The sequence below is a fragment of the Hyposmocoma kahamanoa genome, unplaced genomic scaffold (genome assembly GCF_003589595.1).
Source record: "Hyposmocoma kahamanoa isolate Upper Pololo Valley unplaced genomic scaffold, ASM358959v1 94, whole genome shotgun sequence".
In the NCBI taxonomy this organism is placed as follows: Eukaryota; Metazoa; Arthropoda; class Insecta; order Lepidoptera; family Cosmopterigidae; genus Hyposmocoma; species Hyposmocoma kahamanoa.
In genome coordinates, this window is record NW_020654878.1 from 12056438 (window position 1) to 12075354 (window position 18917).

The following is an 18917-nucleotide window of genomic DNA, read 5'->3' on the forward strand; positions in this document are numbered from 1 at the left end:
CGGTAGGATTCTGTTTACTATACGCCTACTCGATACGCATAAACGCAAAGCCTGGCGCGGGCGTTGGCACGTATAACATTGAAGCCCTAAACATTTAATATATATATATTGCCTAGCGGAATAAGTGTGTAAAAACCTACAAAAAAAATCTGTTTATCCGCTTTTTATGATATTAACTGATGGGATTAACCACTTAAAACCTTTGCCTTTTCCTTTACGGAAAGAGTTACAAGAACGACAACAACAACATAAAGTTGACAAGTCCCACGTACCTATAGTTTTACCAACACCTTTAATTAAATATATATTTAATTTCTAAAGAATATTATGAAATATTACTAGTAATTAAATTTGTTTGTTTGTTGTTGGCGTAAAAAAAACGACTGACAGCCGTTTGGTTCACTGTTTTCGCGATATTCTTTAAAGCAACATAGTGTTCAATATGTCTAAGTTATTCGAATCTAGTTCGAGTACTTATATTTGCTTACTAAGTTTTTATTTTTTCAGTTTTTATTGAATGTTACGACGTTTGACCACCATGATATTTAATTATTTTTGTGAAATTAATTATTATATTGTAAAGACATTTCCTATAAAATCTCCATTACATTCTGTTTTATTCGCTTTTTTTTTATAGTGAATGGACTTTTATGTTTTAATAAACAGAACATTCATTTCATTAATGCATGACATTTTTCTTTGATAATAAGATCACGCTATTGACTCTTTCTTATGTACTATCAACAGTAAATCAAGCCATACATTTTCGTTCTAACATTGCCTCCAGTGCAACTGAACAACTGTCTGTACATAATAATTATATATTTTTTAGTTTATTTATAATATTATATTCTTTATATGTGTAAGTAGTATTTTTGGCGTTTTTGCCATGAAAATAATTTCAAGAATTTTTATTCGTTTATAATGTAATAAATAATGTAGATCTCTTAAATTAATAACCTTTTTTTTAAAATGGAATAATATGTGCCACCAAATTACCACCAAATTCACAAATATGACTATTTGTGAATTTGGTGGTAATTTGTTTTCGAACTACACTCAAGGAATACAAACAGTGCTTAAACTACCCAAACTACTCCAAACACTTAGAACTTATAGTTGAAGAATTTACCACACTTTGCTAATACTATTTATAAATAAAAGCGTAAATACATTTTGCTATCACTCTTTATATTTTTCCGACATTTTTTTGACAAGTTATATTTAAACATTACATTTAAATATATTTCTTCTTTTTGACCATTCAGTTTCATTGAACATCATGCTCAAACTCTAACATCTTCTCTCAATGAATATCTAATCGACAGACTAATTTTTGTAGCCTGGGCCTCGGTAGAGCTTTGGTAAAAATATCCGCCAGTTGTCCTTCACTTGACACCTTCTTCACTGTAATCTCTCTCGTAGTTACCAGCTCTCTGATGAAAAAATGACGTATTCGGATATGCTTTGTGCGCCGATGAAATTCTGGGTTTTCCGCTAGTCTTATTGCTGCCTCGTTATCAACTTGCAAAGTTGGTTTAGCTTTAACTCCAATTAGACTTGTCATAACCCGAGCTAACTAGACACACTCCCTTGCACCTTCGCTAGCAGCTACAATCTCCGCCTCTGTAGTCGAAATGGCTACACTTTGTTGTCTCTTGCTCATCCACGTAATAGCTCCTCCGGCATACATGCATAGCACTCTTGTGGTTGAGCGCCCCGTACGTACGTCTCCGCCATGATCTGCATCACTGAAGCATTCCAGAACACTCTTATTTCTGCCATAATTGATTCCGAAATCTGGAGTATACTGCAGATATCTCATAATCCGCTTCACCCTGACACAGTCATCATCAGTAGGACTATCGAGGCTTCTTGACACCACACTGACAGCATACGCTATATCTGGTCTTGTCCCGACCATCAAATAGGCTAGTGCTCCAACAATCTGCCTATATCTCTGTTTGATATCTGAATCGTCTCTTTGTTCAGCGTGTATTTGTCCATCATTCACAATAGGTGTTGATACCGGTTTGAAACCTCTTCTTTGTGTAGGAAGCCTGATGTATCTTTAAACCGTCTTCTCTGTGTTCTATCTCTATACCAAGAAAGTAAGACGCAGGTTTTGTTGTGATTCTAAAACCTTTACTCAATTGCTCCAGAAAGTCTTCCACTAACTTCTCATTTGAGCCTGCTACCAGCCCATCATCCACGTACAGTGCGACAATAAGTTTTCCAGCTTTAGAATTTCTAATAAGTAAACATGGATCTGCTTCACTTACTTTAAATCCGATTTCCTTGAAGAAATTCACTATGCGCTTCTTCCAGCAGCGCGGAGCTTGCTTTAAGCCATAAAGACTTCTTTTTAAAAGACACACGCGTCCAAGTACCGTCATCATATCCTTCGGGTTGCTTCATGTAGATCTCTTCATCAAGGTCTCCATATAAAAACGCAGTTGTTACATCAAACTGTCTAATAGCCATATTTTCACTAGCAGCTACGCTAAGTACCGCTCTCAGTGTTCCTAGTTTAGCAACAGGGCTAAAAGTTTAATCATAATCGATTCCCTTTTTTGTGAATAACCTTTGACAACCAAACGCGCCTTGAACTTGTGTACCGTACTGGTACGTATCTGGGTTGTGCTTTACTCGATAAACCCACTTACACGGTATACATTTCCTTTTCTCCGGTAGGTCCACAAGTATCCAAGTCTTGTTTTCTTGTGACGAATTTATTTCGCTGTCCATAGCTTTACGCCATTCATTGGTATTTCGAGATTTTATTGCTCCTTTGTATGTTTCTGGTTCAGAATCAGTGCCAAATTCCGTACTCATGATATAATCTTTAAATCTTTCAGGTTGTTTCAAAGTGGTGCGATTCCGTAATACCATACGATGAATTTCTTGAATTTCATTTGAATTCATATTTTCTACCACTTCATTTCCTTCCTCCCTAAATTTATTAAATTCATTAGACGTTTCAGCATCTATAAAAACATCGTTATCATGATCATCCGGGTCTATTGGAAACATCTGGTTTCTACTACCTTCAGGACGCTGATTGTCTTCTCTGACTTCACCGTCACTGACAATACCATCTTCTTCTCTAACTTGAATGTCGTTCTTTGCATTATGTCGCATAACATTCGGTCCTTTAGAGGTTGAAGGTCTGTTCCAAACTTCATAAGGAATCTCGCCAATATCTTGATCACTCTCTAAATATGTGTCCCTCTGTCCTTCGAGTGGTCTTTCATTGAAAGTCACGTCTCAAGACACGTGAAGATCAATGATCTTATGATCTTGTTTGACTTTTCAATCCAAAGCCTGTAACAATCATCGTCGTCATATCCAAGCAACTTGCATTTGACACCCTTCTTGTCCAATTTCTTGCGAGTCTGCTTTGGAACATGAGCATAACACGACGCCCCGATTATTCTCAAGTGCTTTATCTGTGGTTTTTTACCAAACCATACTTCATAAGGTGATTTACCTTCTATAGTAGTCGGTCCAGTTCTGTTCAGAATGTAAACAGCTGTTTTAACTAACTCAGCCCATAACTTTTGACGTAATTATTCGTGAGCATCATTGAACGCGCGCACTCTACTACCGTACGATTTTCCCGTTCGCTCAAACCATTCTGCTCTGGTGTATAGGGCGTTACCAGGCGTTGTCTTATTCCGAATTTTGCTAATATTTTTCGTACTTTATCATTATTGAATTCACCTCCACAGTCGCTCAAAAGTTCTTGTACTTGATGTCCAGAAGCCTTTACTTCAGCCAACATCTGTCTCAACTTTTCATAGACTTCAGACTTTGCCTGTAGCAAATAAATATTTTTGCTTTGTATATGACCCTGGAAATGGTCCGCAGACATCAGTGTGAAACCTTTCACCAGATTTTGTGGCTTTTTCTCTAGTACCGAATTTCTTTCGATGTGCCTTTCCGAAAACACAGCCATCAAACAACTCCTTACTGTCTGTGGTTTTTTTCCCAGTTGTCGTTCTAGAATACGACTGACATGCCTTTTGTTATGATGTCCAAAACGTTCATGGTACAATTGTAGCAAATCTTCCTTCTGTACAACTGTGACATAAGTTGAAGGCATCGGTATCAAGGCTTTACAATTCAGAGTAAATAGACCTCCATGCCTAAAACGTTTTCCTGTAACTATGATTTTTACCGCCAATCTTCATGGTACATGATTCTATATGTGACTCAAACACACTATAGGGGTTCATATCTTGAGCCGCCAACTCAGAAAACAAATTCCTTTTAATTCCAGGTACGTACCAAACATGTCTGAGGTAAAACTGACTCGGTTTTCCATTTACAATAGTTGAAAACTGTATGCTTCCTTTGCCTAGTGCCTTGACAATATTTCCATCTGTCGTAGTAACGGTGTGAATGTCTCCAAATTCGTTGAAATCCTCAAATAAATCTGCTCGCATCGTTACGTGACTAGTTCCTCCGTTATCAATATACCACATCTCAGGATAATTCTCAGCAGAAGTAGCAAAAACCGAAGTTAGCGTCAAGCTAGACATACCCACAGCTCGTACATCCTCAGGTTTTGTCATTTCAGACTTCTTATTAGGACAATGCAATTTTAAATGACCTTTTTCCTTGCATATAAAGCAGCGTCTGCTCTCCTCCTTTGAAGTATCCGAATCTGTTTTAGTACCTTCTGAATTCTTTTCTGTTTATTCATCTTCACAGTAAAAGCTTCTACTCCAGACTCTCCATCGTGACAGTTCAACAGTGCCTTCTCGTGAATACATAACTGACTTGTTAAACTTTCTACTGTTCTGTCTTTCTTTGACATTAGTATCCAACTCGCTTTAAATGAGAAATATGTATTCGGCAAACTATCCAAAATCTTGCAGATTAGCAGAAACTCCGGTAAATCTGTACCTTCACCTGATTTGACTAATTCCTGCTTCAAAGTATGCCACAAAGTTTTCAATTTCGAAATACAAGTCACCATGTCATCTGATGGACCTTTATTCGCTTTAAAAAATGCCAAACAAGCTTCATACAAACGGTCCTCGTTCATGCCGCCGTACAGCCGATGTAACTCATCCCATACATCCTTAGGGTGACAGAATCTTTGTCCAGGATTTCATCCGAGATGTTGTTCGTGATCAAAAGCAACGCAGTGCTTAAAGATCTCTTGTATTCTCCTAGCATCCGATTGTACTACCCAAGAACAGAAGTGTCTTCATCACCGGTAGCAACTACTGGTCGCTTCGGTTCTCGTACTTTGCCCTCCACGATATCCATTAATCTGTCGATGCCGTTAAGCATTGCGGACATGCGATAACGCCATTGGACCCAGTTATGTCCATCCAGCTTCGTAATCTGAATTTTCCATAATTCCATTTTGATCGGATTTTTCCACGTAGTTTATTAAAACTTCAACAAATATGGCCCATAACCACTTAGAACTTATAGTTGAAGAATTTACTACACTTTGCTAATACTATTTATAAATAAAAGCGTAAATACATTTTGCTATCACTCTTTATATTTTTCCGACATTTTTTTGACAAGTTATATTTAAACATGATATTTAAATATATTTCTTCTTTTTGACCATTGAGTTTCATTGAACATCATGCTCAAACTCTAACACAAACCACACTGAAACTACTCATACCACTCGACTTAAGATGACCAATTATATGTTTTTCATTCTGGCTGGGTTTCTATACTTTATTATTGTTATGATATTATACGTTTATATAAGTTTCGCTACTTTATAGAAATAGTATGTCCGTAAGTTATAATAAATAATGATTATAAACCATAAGACTAAAGGCTCAAAATCGAATAAAAAAACACCTGACGAAAGTCAACAACAATACCACTGCTCTTCCACTCTACGTGAAAACATAGAATGGAAGAGCAGTGTTATTGTTGAAAACGTGATAAATACGATCTCTTGTGAACGTGATAAATACGAGCTTGTGTAACCATTATGTAGTTCTTTTGAGGAATATTGTTTGGAAAATCATTTTTAGTACAGTGTTATTTAAAAATGAACTTTAAAAATTGAACTTATACGTATATGATAATTATTACAATAACGTGGATTCCCTGTATTAAGAATAGCATAGCAATGGAATTTACTCCAAGGCACCACCCGTAACACACAGACCAGAACCAGTTTAGAAAAGTTCATTTCCCACAGTGCAAACCTTTGGCCGACCGAGGTCGTTGGCAATTACATAAACAAGTCAATTTGAGAAAAACCTATATTAATTTATTACTTGTAGGTAGGGACGCTGAAAACGTATAATCTCAGTACAGAGTACTAACAAACCGACCTCAAAAGTACGTGGAATTACATCTATTTTCCAAGTTTTATTGAAATCGGTTACCGGAAAGTGACTATCATCAAAATCGGTCTTTATTTTGTTGTATGTATGTTACGCGATTACTCCGGCCTTTTGTTGTATGTATATGAACCGATTTCGATGATTCTCTTTTTATTGAAAAGAGGGTGCCTCAGTGCTGTTCCCATTCTAAGGGTGGCAAACCAGGGGATGAATCCGGTTTCGCGAACTTTGTGGTAACCAATTTCAATGAAACTTTACAAATAGATGTAATTCCAGTAGAATTACATGAACTATTGAGGTCGACTTTTTTTTAAATAAAATTTTATGTTATTATTATTTTGTTTTATCGTTTTGAATTTACTCTTCACATTGACTTATAGGTAGGTCAATATAACCTCCTAAGGCCCCGTGTACATCAAAATACAGGTAATATGTAGAGTGATTCAGACCTCGACAATATTCTTCTTATGATCACGTAAACGCCCAGTAATAATATATAATCACGTGAACAAATATTGTATCGAATACATCGCATTCAAATTTACCGCTATATATTCTATATGACCGTAGGGTATCTAGCAAAAACTTATTACACACAAAACTGAGAGCACGCTTCCTTGGGTCTAAAGCAAATTATATTTAGTTCATTTTAAAGTGCATTGAGCGTTTAGCGCTTTACCCATTGTAGTTCACTGGGTCTTAGGAGACTAAAGCGTAAATTTTATATCTTAAAATTAGACTTCTTTCGAAAGTTCTTAACGGTTGTTCGGCCTTCGAAATTATAGCACTTGGTGCCAAGGTCACCAAAGTAATATTAGCTCTACAATATTCTAACATTCAGGATTAAAAGTACGAAAAATTATAAATATATAAAATAAAAATGTAATTGTAAAATACACTTAAAAATGTACTTACAAAATATGGGGGATTCAAAATATCCTGCTTTTCTATGAATTTACTTAATCATTATACCAAGACTCTAAATCTAATTGTAAACCACATTAAATGCTAGGAAACTTGAGGGTATGTGAAAATTAAGTTACATATGTATATGACGGGATATTTTAAATTAAACGACTCAGGGTTTCCTAACTTTTTGTTATAGTTTTTTTTATAGTAGTAGTTTTTATAGTAGTAGTTTTTTTTTTTTTTTATAGTAGTAGTTTTTTTTATTAGTACTCAATGTTTATATAAGGAAAGTGCAAGAATGCAGTTTTTAGATTTATTACAGTTGTACATCATTGTCATTGGGTCGAATTAATTAAAAGTTAGAAGTAGCATTTTTTACGACATAAAGTGACGGGACGAACAAGTCGTGCGCCTGGTGGTAACCGATACATCTAACCATAATAGTTGCGGTGCCACTCAGGGCTTTAATTCGCAAAGATCTGACGGGCACTGTCACGGCACCCTTCACCCAGAAGCACAAAGTTCACAAGTCCTATATGCCTGTAGTTCTACCATTTAGTAGTAGTCGTAGAGCTCCTTGTGAAAGAGTTCGTCCAGGGAAGTACGGCCACTTTACCTATTTCTGCCGCCAAGCAGTGATTAATGGCAGCATTACTGTGTTTCGGTTTTGAAGGGTAAGGGTGCTGGTGAAATTACAGGTACATGGGACTTGTCAAATTATGTCTCAAGGTGTAGTAGCAGTGCCCCTCAGATCTTTACGATTTAAATTCCATTAGACCTATCATCAGTACCAGCGCACGACTTGTTTGTCCCGTCACTTAATATTAAAAAAAACTTCATGGAGGGTCTTGTTAATACTGAGTCTTAGAGGTACTAGTACTGTGCGTAAACTGGCTAATTTAATTTAATTGTTTTTTTTTTAAATATCTTTCTATGTAGGTTATTAAATGTAGTAGGTTATTAAACCTACTTTAGTGTTAAGTAAATAGTATTATTGCTCATGTCAATGCTGTGCATATCTGTAATGGGTCATTACATCAGACCATGACCGGAAATGCAATATACAATTTGTTGAATGTAATAATGTACTACCTGTTGATGTGCTTAAATAAATAAATAAATTAAAAGTTTCAAACTATATATTTCGAACTATACCCTTGAAAACTGAAACGCAATAATGGTAATGATTAGATTACTGCTTGGCGGCAGAAATAGGTATGGTAGCAGTATTTCTCCGGACGAACTCTTTCTTTATGTGGGTTTTTTTTTTAAAACAAATGTCGCAAAATCATTGAAAAAATCAAATTCGGTGAAAAAAATAATTTTTAACAAGAAACTATTTTGTATAGATCAGGACCTGTAAGTGTGAAATATATAAAATCAGCAATCGCATCAGCATCTGCTGATGTTAAAGTAAAGAAATCAGTATCTGCATCCGTTGATGTGTAAAAAACCTACATCAGCAACAACACTGGTAGTTACAGTGACATATTGAGCATTGATAATACATTTTTAAATTTTTGGTTGAGTCGTTTGATTTCACTTTACACATGCACCATACTTGATCTTCGTTATATGCGTGAATCCAGAACAATTTATGCTAAGTATATTACGCATGTAACAAGATGTGGAGATTAGACGTAGAGGAGTATACAGAGCAAATAGCAAGATATGAGCAGGATGGTAAACCGGCTTATGGGCTCATGCAATCTGTGTCCCTACAGACATTGCCGCCAACCACCGTTCATAATTTGCTCATGTTAGCAATTAATGCCCCGTCTTTCCGATCTTTACACCTACATTGTCTGTCACATATATCTTATTTACAGTTGTAAATGGTTACATTCATTTTAAAATAACCCCCAAACATGAAAATTTTAATTTAGAAATAGACTGACTCCGCGGCCGAACTCCACATTACCATGCTGGTCTGTGACGCCAAGGTCCCGGTTTCGATTCGGAAAAATATTTGTATGGCCCACATTTACTTCTCTCATGAGTTTGGGTGTAATTTGTGGTTGTCTTCATGTGTGTCCATGGCAGCCGCGATATAGGGTTTCCCTAGTGTGGGGCTATGAGTGAGTGTGTGTTAAAATAATAAAAAAAAAATCAATGACCTCGATGGCCTAACGGTTTGTACTATGGGTACTGGATGAGGAGGTACCGTGTCCGATTCCTTACTTTTCCAAATTGGTTTTGGTCTGGGTGTCTTAGGAAATGCCCCAGAGCGAATTCCATAGTTAGAGACCATGCAATCGGTATGGTTGTCTGGCAAATTAAAAAAATATACATTTGTAGAAATTTGCGGTGGTTGTTTACTATTTTGTGTTATATGCTGTTATGTTTCCAAATATTCAAAGTAATTGACCTACTTTACGCATAAATTACATTTGTAAGCAAAATCTTTTGAATTTGCAAAATTTTTTTTAATATACATATAAATAAATAATTTTAATTTGCAGAATTTTCAAAAAAATTTGCAAAACAAAATCAAAAGACTTCCTACTTGAGGTTTATTTATTATCACTTAGCAAACAACACCGCTGAAGTCATTTCGAGTAATTATAAGGGAGAGTGGACCTGCTTAAAAATATTTGAAGCTATTGTTATTAATAGACGCTCTATTCATGGATAACATATAATTGTTTCTGTTGTTGTATAATTTATATTAATATTTACGTTTTGTTGTTGATTAGTAATGTTCAAAGTAAAATCCGCCTATTTTTGATTCAACGATATTGTCTGCTAACGACGTTATGTATGTAGCAACTTAGAAAAAGCAGTGTAGTACTACGAGGTGGTCTACGGCTATACAGCTACGAAACTTTCCTTTAATTTGGTAGCAGATTACGTAGAAAGAAAGTACTCGCAGAGAATACTATGATAGCAAGTTTTATGTGTTGATAATCTACTATAATGTAATAATAAACTAATATGAAGGCATCCACAAAAGCTATTTATGCGAAAATGGTAATTATTAAAGAAATATTGTATCTTTTGTGGAGTTTTTATGAAATAATTAAAAATATCATGCGACCAAGAGTATCTTGGGCTATAAATTCTTTAAAATATGGTATTCAAGGGTAAATATCACGTGTTTGTAAAGTACTTATTAATTATTTTTATAGTTTTTCTTGTAACAAACTGGCAAACAGTAAGACGATTCTCGTAATGGTCGTAACCGTTGCCTATAGAAAATTGTAATACTAAGGAAATGTACTTAATATTACTAATGTGTTATCGGACCTGAAATATTAGATTTTAAGTCTCTTGTGCCTGAGATTGCGCTGGCTTTCTCTACCCGTAAATCTGGATCACAGCAGTGTGCTTTCTGGTGAAAGTAGGTTGAAGTACCATCACTTACCGAGGCAGGTTTGTCACAGACGGATACCCTACCGCTATTTAGTACGTATTTATTAAAGATACGGAAAGACACGTATCATATATTTATACTGCAGCGTAAATAAGCTAGATTTATTTTATTCAATAAATAGTAAAAATAAATACTGAACGAACGAGGCGTCGTAAATGTTAACCACGTTAACAAGTAATTACCAATAACTATTTATCTGTCTATCACTTCGGCAAGCGAAAAAAAACCGGTTTCCATATAACAGACTTTTTAAAGGAAGTAATTATTTGTTAGACTGCGTTACAGAACAGTGCAAAACAAAGGGAGTGAGATAAATAGGTTCGCAGGGTTTTTTTTTTATAAAAGAGATTAGTTTCTTGCACAAAGTGTAATCAACTGGCTCTCATAGTGGCAATGTATCTACATAATAAACGTAACAGCATTGTAGATTAACTTGAGAGGAAATAATTACATTATATTAGATATAGGTCAAATTCGCAGATACTTTTTTATTTAAAAAATACGCTAAAGTACACCATAGAGTACAGTAAAACAAAAGGAGAGCTAAAAGTGCCAGAAATAAACGGATTCATAGGGTTTATTTTATTTTATTTCTTCGAAGTAAAGGCCAGTGCCACGTGGCACGCGGGCAGTGTATCTATTTCGCATAATCGTCACCATTTGTCAGGCTAGCAGGTGATCTGTCTAGTGTAGGCATTCTTGAGTCTTTAGGGATGTGTCCAGCGACCTTTTTTAGCCCCTTGAGAGTGAATTTATAAATCAAGGATAGCTCAGAATCTTGTAAATTTAGATACCAACTGACCCCATTGTTTTTGAATGCGTTACAAATAAAAATATATTTATTTCATCATTTTACGGTTTCAAACTATTAGGTTTTTAAATTTATTTTTTTATAATTGCTGTAATTATTATTTTTTTCTTATATCTAAATATAAACACAAAAAATAAATAATGTAACTAGAAATATCTACTAGAGAAATAGTGATAAATAAGACTAGATAAATTTTTGAAGTTGTGTAAGATTAAACATGATTAACAAATAATAATAAACGGCTGCTAATACATACATATAATATTAGGCAATAAAAAGCGACCAAAATTTTTTTTAAATATCAAGTGACGGGACGGTTAAGTCGTGTACCTGGTGGTAAGCTAAATGCCTGTCCATAATAGTTGCAGTGTCACTCCAGTGTTGCAGGGGCACTGCCGCTGCGCCCGTCACCCCGAGACACAAGTTGACAAGTCCCATGTGCCTGTAATTTCACCAGCACCTTTAACCTTCAACCCCGGAATGCAGTAATGCTCACATTACCGCTTGGCGGCAGAAATAATTAAGGTGGCAGTAATTCCCTGGACGAACTCTTTCAAAGGAGCTCTACTGCTACTGAATGTACGTACGTACTGTTACGTATAAACGTAGCTAAATTATAAATAATCAATCTCTAGAAACATGTGTAGGTACAATATTTTTTATTTTAATTTGAAGTAGGTAAATTTTTTCAAAGTATTTTATAATTTCGTTTACCCATCAAAATTGAATTTGAATGAAATGAAATGTTGATGCTTATGCCTATACTATATAAGGGTTACTCATTCTACATATGGACTTTTATTTATCACTTATGCTACTTTGGATCTCGGATGTTACCATCTTAGTGTTTACTGTGGATAGGGGTGAAAACACTTATGTCTAACCAACATAATCTCAGTACAGAGTACTAAAAAACCGACCTCAAACATTCATGGAATTACATCTATTTGCCAAGTTTTATTGAAATAGGTTACCGGAAAAACGCGCGAAACCAGATTCATCCCCTAGTTCGCCACCCTTGGAGGTGGATATTTTCTTCAAATTTAACTATGACCACTACTGAGGTACCATTTTTGCAACAAAACAAGAACCATCAAAACGGTTCACAAAAATAGAGTTATCGCGTAACATACACAAAAAAAAAAAGAAAAAAAAACAGTCGAATTGAGAACCTCCTCCTTTTTTTCAATAACCAAAGAAGACAAAAAATTGTCTCGTACAGCCGGCGGCGCATTTGCGACTTTAACAGTACTTCGTAAGCATTGCATTGTCTGTAGGAGACGACCGAATACCAGATCTGTCCATCATAAAAAAATGAATAAATATCCTAAGTGACTTCATGAAACATCATATAGGATAGATATTTATATATTTCATTAAAAAACGTACGATTTTAATGATGTATAACACCGCATTGGTATCTGTGCCATTGAGTTGAAAGTAAATCAATAGGAAAATATTAGTTACTCGGTTTATTAAGAATATATAAGCACAAAATCATATAGAATTCGTATAGAATTATGAACTCAATCAAATGTAAATTGAAGAGCATCGAGCAGTGTAACAAGTGAGCGGTACAATTTGCGGGGTAAATATGCGGTGTTCAAACATCGCGCGAACATCGTGAGTCGACAAATTAGCTGTTTGTTTTACAACTACGTTCGCGGTGTGCTGTTTAGTGCTTCGGATATTCGTGTTATTTTAATTTAAAGGAAAATGTTTATAATCGTCGTAAATATCAAGGCAATAGAGTTGATGTAGCAGTGGTGCTCCGTATGAGTACTGACATAGAGTTCGTCCGTGGTAGTACTGCCAATTTACCTGTTTCTGTCGCCAAGCTGTAATGTCAGTATTCGGTAATACTCAGTAAAATGTTCAGGTTTTGAAGGGTAAGGGTACTGGTGAAATTATAGGCACATGGGACTTGTCAACATATGTATTTTTGCGATTTAAAGCTTTAAATAGCACTGCAACTGTTATGCACAGGCGCGCAGCTCACCATCAGGCGCTCGACTTGTTCGTCCCATCGCTAGATATTATACAAAAAAGTTGATATTATACGCACATGAGTACGATGTGGTCAAAAGTCACATGAATTATATACTTAGCATTTCATAAATATGTTCATAGAGTCTAGATTGTCTCCTTATGAAGTAGGACGAGACTTCTGAAATCGACTTCCTACGTTTCTAACTATCGTTTTTCGCTTTTTGCACTCGCATTGATATTTTTATGTAGTCACTTTTGTTCTTGGTAGTTTTAACCTGGGTATTTAAAGTGTGCGAAATCGAATTTATCCCCTAATTTGGCACATTTAATTTGGGACCACTACTGGGGTACCCTCTTTCGAACAAACAAAGAATCATCAAAATCGGTTCACAAATTCACGGTTCACAGTTATCACGTAACATTCAACATACAACATACAAAAAAAAACATACAGTCAAATTGAAACCCTCCTCCTTTTTTTGAAGCATTGGTTTTTGAATTTTGAACTTTTGAATTTTTGAGTTTTGAATTATGAACAAGAAAATAGGAAGAAAAAGTGAAAATAGAAATCTCAGATACGTAACAAAATTTCAATGAAGCAGTTAACATTAATAACAAGTACTAACCTCAAGGAACGTAATACAAAGCTTTCTAACTAGAGATCGGCCATGTTTAAGCACGACATTGTTGTTATTTAGTTAGATGAAGTTTAATAAATATTGAATGTTTGTATTGTTGGAATTGTGGTTGTACAACCAATTTTGCACTATTAATTTCGTCCAACAACTTTTAATTGCATTAGAAAATCGAGTATTGTAAGCTCGCGGTTCAGTGATAACAATGGATCAATTTCCGTCCGAAAATGTAATGAAAATTTTCAGTTTATGTTTCTTGATATTGATCATCATCCATATACACACATCAAAAAAAGTTTGCGATCATTTCGAAAAACTGAAATCTTTTTTGTTACTGTAGATTATATAATGATTTTTTCTTCTTTTTATATTCTTTATTTAAAAATAAATTAGAACATAAAACAATGACCCCGTTCAATTGTTTTTTCATATAAAAAGGCTTTCAGTCCTAGCTTACGCTCATTCAGAAATCTGATTTAGTCAATTATAAGCGATTCAAGATATTTTTCGCGGAAAGTTGTGATTGAAAAAATGCCAAGAGGATTATCAGAGGTTTTACGAGCTAGAATAGTAACTTTGAGGGAAGAAGGATACACCACGAGCGTAATAGCACGCAGACTTGCTATATCCCAATCCTGTGTCGTGGCTACGTTGCAGAGGTATCACGGAATGGGGAATTTAGCTGACCGACCCCGCAGCGGTCGCCCAACTGTTTTGACAGCTGCCCAAAAGCGCTATATTAGATTGCTGGCAGCCCGTGATCCAACAATCAACGCCACTAAAATAAAAGCAGAAGTCAGGGCCGCCTCTGGGCTTGAAATTAGCACGCAGACCGTTCGCAATTGCTTGCACCAGGCTGGATTACGAGCACGGCGGTCTTGGCGAGCTCCGCTCAATTCCCGGCAACGTCAACAACGAAGATTGCAGTGGGCTAGACTTCGGCAAAATGAAGAAGGTGAGGACGAAAACATTTGGCAAAACTGTCTCTTCGTTGACGAATCCCGAATCAGCACTCATCCAGATAACCGACGTGTCCGTGTCTGGAGAAGACCAGGCGACCGTGAAAGACAAAGAACTGCCACTGGAACAGTTCAGCAAGGCGGAAAATCGGTGTCCTTTTGGGGTGGCATTATGATTGGAGCTAGAACGCCTTTGATCCCGTATCGGGGCTTCATGACAGCAGACATGTACAAAGCAGTTGCTATTGATGATATCGTCAGACCATTCCGAGTAAACCATGGGCACCAATTTGTACTGGTCGATGATAATGCGCCCGCACATCGAGCTCAACGAGTCAATGCTGCTCTTCAAGAATACGATATCACACGATTAGACTGGCCTGCCGGCTCGCCCGACTTAAACCCAATAGAGCACGCGTGGGATGCTCTTAAACGAGCAGTATGGAACCGTGAGCCACGTCCCCAGACAGTTCCAGAGCTCAGGGAAGCCGCTATTGAAGAATGGGATAGGTTACCCCAGGAAATGCTGGATAACTTGATCCTCAGCATGCCCAGGAGGATCTTCGCATGTATTCGAGCCAGGGGAGGAGTTATTTTATATTGAATTCACACCTTTTAATAATAGATTGTTGTTTAAGTTTAATTAAACAGTGTTTTTCTTTCTATGAAATTTCTATCACTATTACATTATAATTAATGGCTCAATTTTTTAAAATAAATATTAAATAATAGTTTTACATTTTAATTTCAAACAGGGTATTCCTATTTAAAGAAAGCATACAACATAGATTTTTTCTTGATAAAGTTAAATTTAAAGAATTATTGGAGCTTATGCTATTGATCGCAAACTTTTTTTGATGTGTGTATGTTCCATAGTTGGTCAGAATAGTTTTAGGTTGGTTCTATATTGTATTAATTATTATCTGGGGTTCTAGGCAACTTTCATACCAGTAGAGCCCCTTGTGAAAGAGTTCGTCCAAGGAAGTACTGCCACCTACCTATTTCTGCCGCCAAGTTTTGAAAAGGTTGCTGGTGAAATCACATTCACGGAGAACTTGTCAACTTATGTTTCATGGTGACCGGCGCGGAATCAATGCCCCCCTGATTAGTGGGATTTAAAGCTCTGAGTGGCACTGCAATTGATATGGATCGGCGTGTCGCTTACCACCAGGCGCACGACTTGTTCGTCCTGTCACTCGGCATATTAAAAAAACTACCACTTTTATAAAACAATAGATTTAAATTATAAGAACATTAGTCTAACTAATGAAATTCAAAAACAAAGTGAATTAGTACGAAATTAAACTATGACAGACAGACAGCAACGATTACGAGACCTGTAAAGAGCTTGAAGTATTGGTTTGTTTGAAACAAATTTAGATCTGAAAAGATTCAAAGCCATTTCTTATGTGTAACAATAGCAAAAACCTAAATGAATTATCCTTACCTTATATATACCATATAACACAATTCTATAATATTATTCTCATAGTATTTAATATCATATCATCACAACTTTAAATACAATATGAACACTCGTTAAATTTAACAGTGAACACAAACAGTTGATTTGTATTTATTTTAGATTATTATAAGAAGGTGAATGCTTTGTGGGCGGATACATCGCATACAGGTCGTGTTACCTATTATGAACTTCAGTGCCTCGCAGATGCTAAATTTAAACTGTTATTCTTTATTTAATGTAAGTTCTTTATTCTGGTATCGATATAATAATTCATCATTATCATTGTACAAAAATCTAAAAATTGTTTACTCATTTCAGAGTACGATGATGGATGATTGAATTTGGTAAACTTCCTAAAGGTCCAAAATTGTGCAAGTTGTTTTGTTAATTTCGTTTACAGACATCGTTAACTAATGTCCACTAGCACTAACAAATATTGGGTGAAATTACAGGCACATGGGACTAGTCAACTTATGTCTCGGGGTGACGGGCGCAGTAGAAGTGCCCCTCAGATCTTCGCGATTTAAAGCTCTGAGTGGCACTGCAACTGTTAGGGACTGTTGTAGCTTATCGGGCGCACGATCTTGTTCGTCCCGTCACCTGATATTATATAAAAAATATTTAAAAAAAGATAAGACATTCTTAACACACCGTATTAAGTAACGCCGTATGTACCAAAATAAATTACTGTAATTGTGGAGTCTTTTTTACTTTGTGTTGCATAGTATAGCTATGTTAAACATATATATTAGGGCTACCATAAATACATTATATGTGTCATTTGCTTTCCAAGCATTGATTTAAGACGTATTTAAGTAAGATTTAAGTTTATGCAAGAAGTGGACATAAGGCAAAAATGAGTATTTCAGAGTCAAAGTGTAACCTGCCAGCCGAGCGTTTGCATTATTAGCGTTTGTATTTAAACGCATTACATTTCCCTCTTTTCAGAAACAGTATGTTTGTTTGACAGCGAGAGTGGTGTTTATGCGAAAGTTTGTCTGATTGTTATAGTTTCTTCGGATCAATGTTTACGCCTGTGATAGGATTAATAAATATGGTATTTATATAGTGTTCTAGAAATTGCACTAATGAATAAGTAATTACTTATTGTAATGTGAATATACATATTTTGCTTATTAATATTCCTAGTTTACTCATTTAATTTTATACCACGGCACGAAAGGTTCAGGAAATTGTTAAAAGCGTATTATTCTAAAAGGTCCCGTACTTATATCTTCGCTGACATATATACTTTTTCAATGTAAAGCTCAAATTTCAACGAAATTTGGGACCATTTATTTATTCTAAATTATCGTCTGATACTTGTACGACATGCGAACAAACCCTTATAGCAATTATTTCGCATTTATTGTTAAAAATATTTTTACATCTTAATATTACATTATATTGAATACATAAAATATGAACAAAAATGAAGAAGTAAAATTCGTGAGACACGATGTCGCTTGGTTGACAAATTTTACCTGCTTAATTACTCTCATTTTGAGTTTTCATCAAATAATAGTTGGTTTTATTAATAATGAAATGATATTACCTCAGCTATTAATGGAGCAATAAATGGCATGAGATAAACCTCTGCTGAAAATGAAAAAGTACTTTAGGCGAATTAGGCTAAATCAAAGTTTTAAGCTAAACGAACTATTCTAAGGTTACATTAATTTTCTTTGCTAATTAGCGAAATTTTCAGTGCGAATTAACTGTTTGAGCTGAACTTTATACGTTCTAGTCACGGCAACGGAGATTGGTTTATTGCGAGTTAATGTAGCTTACACGAGCTACAGTCATTCAGTAATAGAGTATCTAGTGAAGGTCATTGCAGCATAATGAACTATAGTAATTAAACAGTCTCTTAATTTCTTACCAACAGTGTCCTTAAAGCAAATCACTACATGGAAGACAAGTCCAAAATGTACGTAGAACAAAAGTTTTCCTAACGACATCATTCAATTGACATCGCAACTTTGGGAGAAACTTCACACTTTGCGCGGCATCATATCGCGCGTAGTACGTAGAAGTTCGTAGCGTGTGCCGCGTAGCGGTGTTACGTGCGGCCGGCTGGAGTCCCGAGGCGCGACTGTCGGTGCCCGCCGTGTTGGGCTCCAGTTCTTGGTAAGTTGCCGCCCGACTGCACATGCGTTCCCAACTGAGGATTTAACCTAACGTTTCATTCGACGTACACTGAATTAATTATTTTGTACTTATGTTATGACCTATTGTACACAGACGGATTTATTAAATAAAACGTCAAGTAGGCATATTATGTCTTCAAAGGTATAAATATTATAATAAAATATAATATATCCTTCTACTGACAATATTCGATATATTTCTTACTAGGCAGACTAAATTCAGGGAAAAATAAAAATGTATTAGTATGTTTTCGGATCGATTAATTGACGTCAGCTGGCGGTGCAGAG

The 18917-nt window shown here is 35.7% G+C and overlaps 1 protein-coding gene across 3 annotated transcripts in view; it reads right to left on the reverse strand.

The window, feature by feature from the left end:
• LOC113237815 (lachesin-like) overlaps positions 1–18567 on the reverse strand; it is a 52736-nt gene extending 34169 nt beyond the window's left edge. For all 3 annotated transcript variants that reach the window (XM_026474495.1, XM_026474494.1, XM_026474493.1), the window contains exon 1: positions 18362–18567. In XM_026474495.1, the coding sequence (XP_026330280.1) occupies positions 18362–18443 (82 nt within the window). In that variant the 5' untranslated portion in view covers positions 18444–18567. The remainder of the gene's footprint in view (positions 1–18361) is intronic.
• Between the last annotated feature and the right edge of the window lie 350 nt (positions 18568–18917).